General features: G+C 34.0%; 1 protein-coding gene across 1 annotated transcript in view; it reads right to left on the bottom strand.

Annotated features, from left to right (window-relative positions):
• Positions 1 to 1,123: 1,123 nt before the first annotated feature.
• Positions 1,124 to 2,430, bottom strand: part of LOC124631682 (aminopeptidase N-like) — a 30,583-nt gene continuing 29,276 nt past the window's right edge. Inside the window, exons 14-16 of the mRNA XM_047166214.1 lie at positions 2,178 to 2,324; positions 1,892 to 1,970; positions 1,124 to 1,737 (exon numbers count right to left, since the gene is read on the bottom strand). Of these exons, the coding sequence (XP_047022170.1) occupies positions 1,513 to 1,737; positions 1,892 to 1,970; positions 2,178 to 2,324 (451 nt within the window). The 3' untranslated portion in view covers positions 1,124 to 1,512. The remainder of the gene's footprint in view (positions 1,738 to 1,891; positions 1,971 to 2,177; positions 2,325 to 2,430) is intronic.

Here is a 2,430-nt window from a genome sequence, read left to right as displayed (position 1 = left end):
AGATTTTTGATACGGTGTTTTTTCGTCAAGTATTGATTCATACGTTGTAAGGGCATTGAAAACTCTGAGATAACTTCAACAGTTCGTTGCGAGATAGGGAACCTAATCTTAAATAAGATAAAATATCTTTCTGACAACAGCATTTTGCCATCTGTAGGTTTGATGTATTTCGGTAGACTTAAAATTTGGGTATAAAAATGACAATCAATATAAATTACTCAAATTTATCACGATTATTAAAAAAAAACAGGTTATTATTTCATTGCACTATTTGAAACTTTCTTTTTTTATCACACCTAATGTTGGTAAATATCATCTGCCTATCCTTATTCCAATTTTAATTATTAATATTTTGGGGTTGGCTTTCATTATGTTTTCATTCGAAACATTTACCATAGAATGGAATTTACCTCTCTGACTTTGGCAACTAAGGAACCTAATTTGTGAATATTTACATGTACTTTTACTCATACCCTTCGGTAAGACTGATTTTCACTAAAGACTGAGAAAACCTACTTACTTGCAGTTGGTAGCTATTCAAATTAAATGAAATTGGGAAAGGGTCATTATTTTGCAGTAAAAGAAACTCTTTGTGCTAAATTTTGTATACTCTTTACTTTACGTGTACAAACGTCTTGTATCATATTGACAATCTACTTGAGATAATATCTCATGAGCAATGCCGAGTTGAATGATTAAACTGGACCGCAAAATATGTATTAGGTAATATCCGTAGATGCCATAATGACTCACGTCGGTTGTTCTTGAATGTTTGGGTAAAACCGTAAAATCTATGATGCATTTTCATACCAGCTTCATACAGCGGATTTACTAGAATAATCTGTACTTGATACGTAAAATAAAGAGGTAACATTTATTTGTTTGTGCCCTAAACGCTACGAAAGTACTAAACGATTTGATATTTTTTTTCACTGATACAAAGCTACACTTTTCCCAAGTGACAAAGACTATTGGCTACAACAAAGTACAGCTACTACAAAGGCTTTTGTCCCGGTACGGGCAATGGTTCCCACGGAACGCGGGTCAAACTGCGGGAAAACGACTAGTACTTCATTGATTCTTCGGTCTTGTGCACATAGAAAGGTATAATGAAAATACGTAGTACAAGTTTATTTTTATTTTATTTCAACAACTTGTCCTTCAGTTTTTTACAAAAGTGACAAAATATAAGTTCGTATAAAAATATCTTATATAAATATGTATTTGGTAGTTTAAATTACGCTTGTTTTATTCACCCTCGGTTTCAGCTCTTGGCTATTATTTATATACATTGATTTTCACGTTAATTAAAACCATCTTTAATTCCTTCATTCCAGTTTTTACAATACTAAAGTTTATTTTTGTACTATTATAAAATATAATATATAAAATAGTAGAATTTTCAACATCGATAAGTTAATATTCAACTCTTGTGTGTCAAGTGAATAATGTCAAAATATCAAGAAAAATTAAAACTTAACAAAAAAAAGATAAATAAATATACAAGATAATTTAATGATTGTACATCGTCACCACAATAGAAATAAGTACTAGGAAACCAGAAACCAGAGCGGTTGCTCCACTTTCACCATAGTTCGTTCTAAGCCAAGCTTCAACAATCGGAGCGTTTTGGGTGCTCCAAGTTATGGAGGCGGCAATATTCTCCTTTATGCCGGCAATAGAAGCCAGCTCACCGGCTGTGAAGATATTCTGGTATCGCTGTTCGAATTCCAGGACCTGTGGACAGAGAAGAAGTATGTTATGTGGGAAATAGGTAAAAGTTGAAAGAGGTATGCTAAGTTGCGATAGTTATGGCTTACAAAATTATAAAAAATACTTTCGATAAGTATTACTATTTTCTTTCTAGTCATGATAAATAAATGGTGCATACCTGATCATAATCAGCCTGGCTCGTCAGTCTTCTGGAGAGAGCATTCAAGATGTTGGTTGTTCCAGTCAAGCCTTGTACTCTGTAATGTAAATAACAATAATATTACTCGTTGACTCGTGAAGTTCTTTTTTGATTATTCCTTTGCAAAGTACATACAAGCTGAAAATCAACAGCTTGTATAATTATTATTATCATCATCTCCCGAGCCTTTTCCCAACTATGTTGGGGTTGGCTTGCAGTCTAACCTGATGCAGCTAAATAAACTTTGGCGTCCAATATTTCTTACCTTGGCTGGATGGCAGCGAAGTTCTCAATAATGAACTGGAAAGCTGCCTGAGTACTGTTGGGGCTGGCGTTGATGACTGACACCAAGATGGTGTGTCTGTCTTGATCCCTCACTGCAGAGTCGTCACTGATCACCTGGTTCATGTAGCTGGTGGATAGAAACAGTAATTATATTTGAGACTGTTAATCTAAGATAAGCACCAATATTATATTTATTGGAGAAGTTATTGACTTGCGTGCAAGATTTTTTGGCT

This window comes from Helicoverpa zea, chromosome 7 (assembly GCF_022581195.2).
Source record: "Helicoverpa zea isolate HzStark_Cry1AcR chromosome 7, ilHelZeax1.1, whole genome shotgun sequence".
Taxonomy (NCBI): Eukaryota; Metazoa; Arthropoda; class Insecta; order Lepidoptera; family Noctuidae; genus Helicoverpa; species Helicoverpa zea.
This window is presented reverse-complemented; position numbering and strand designations above follow the sequence as displayed.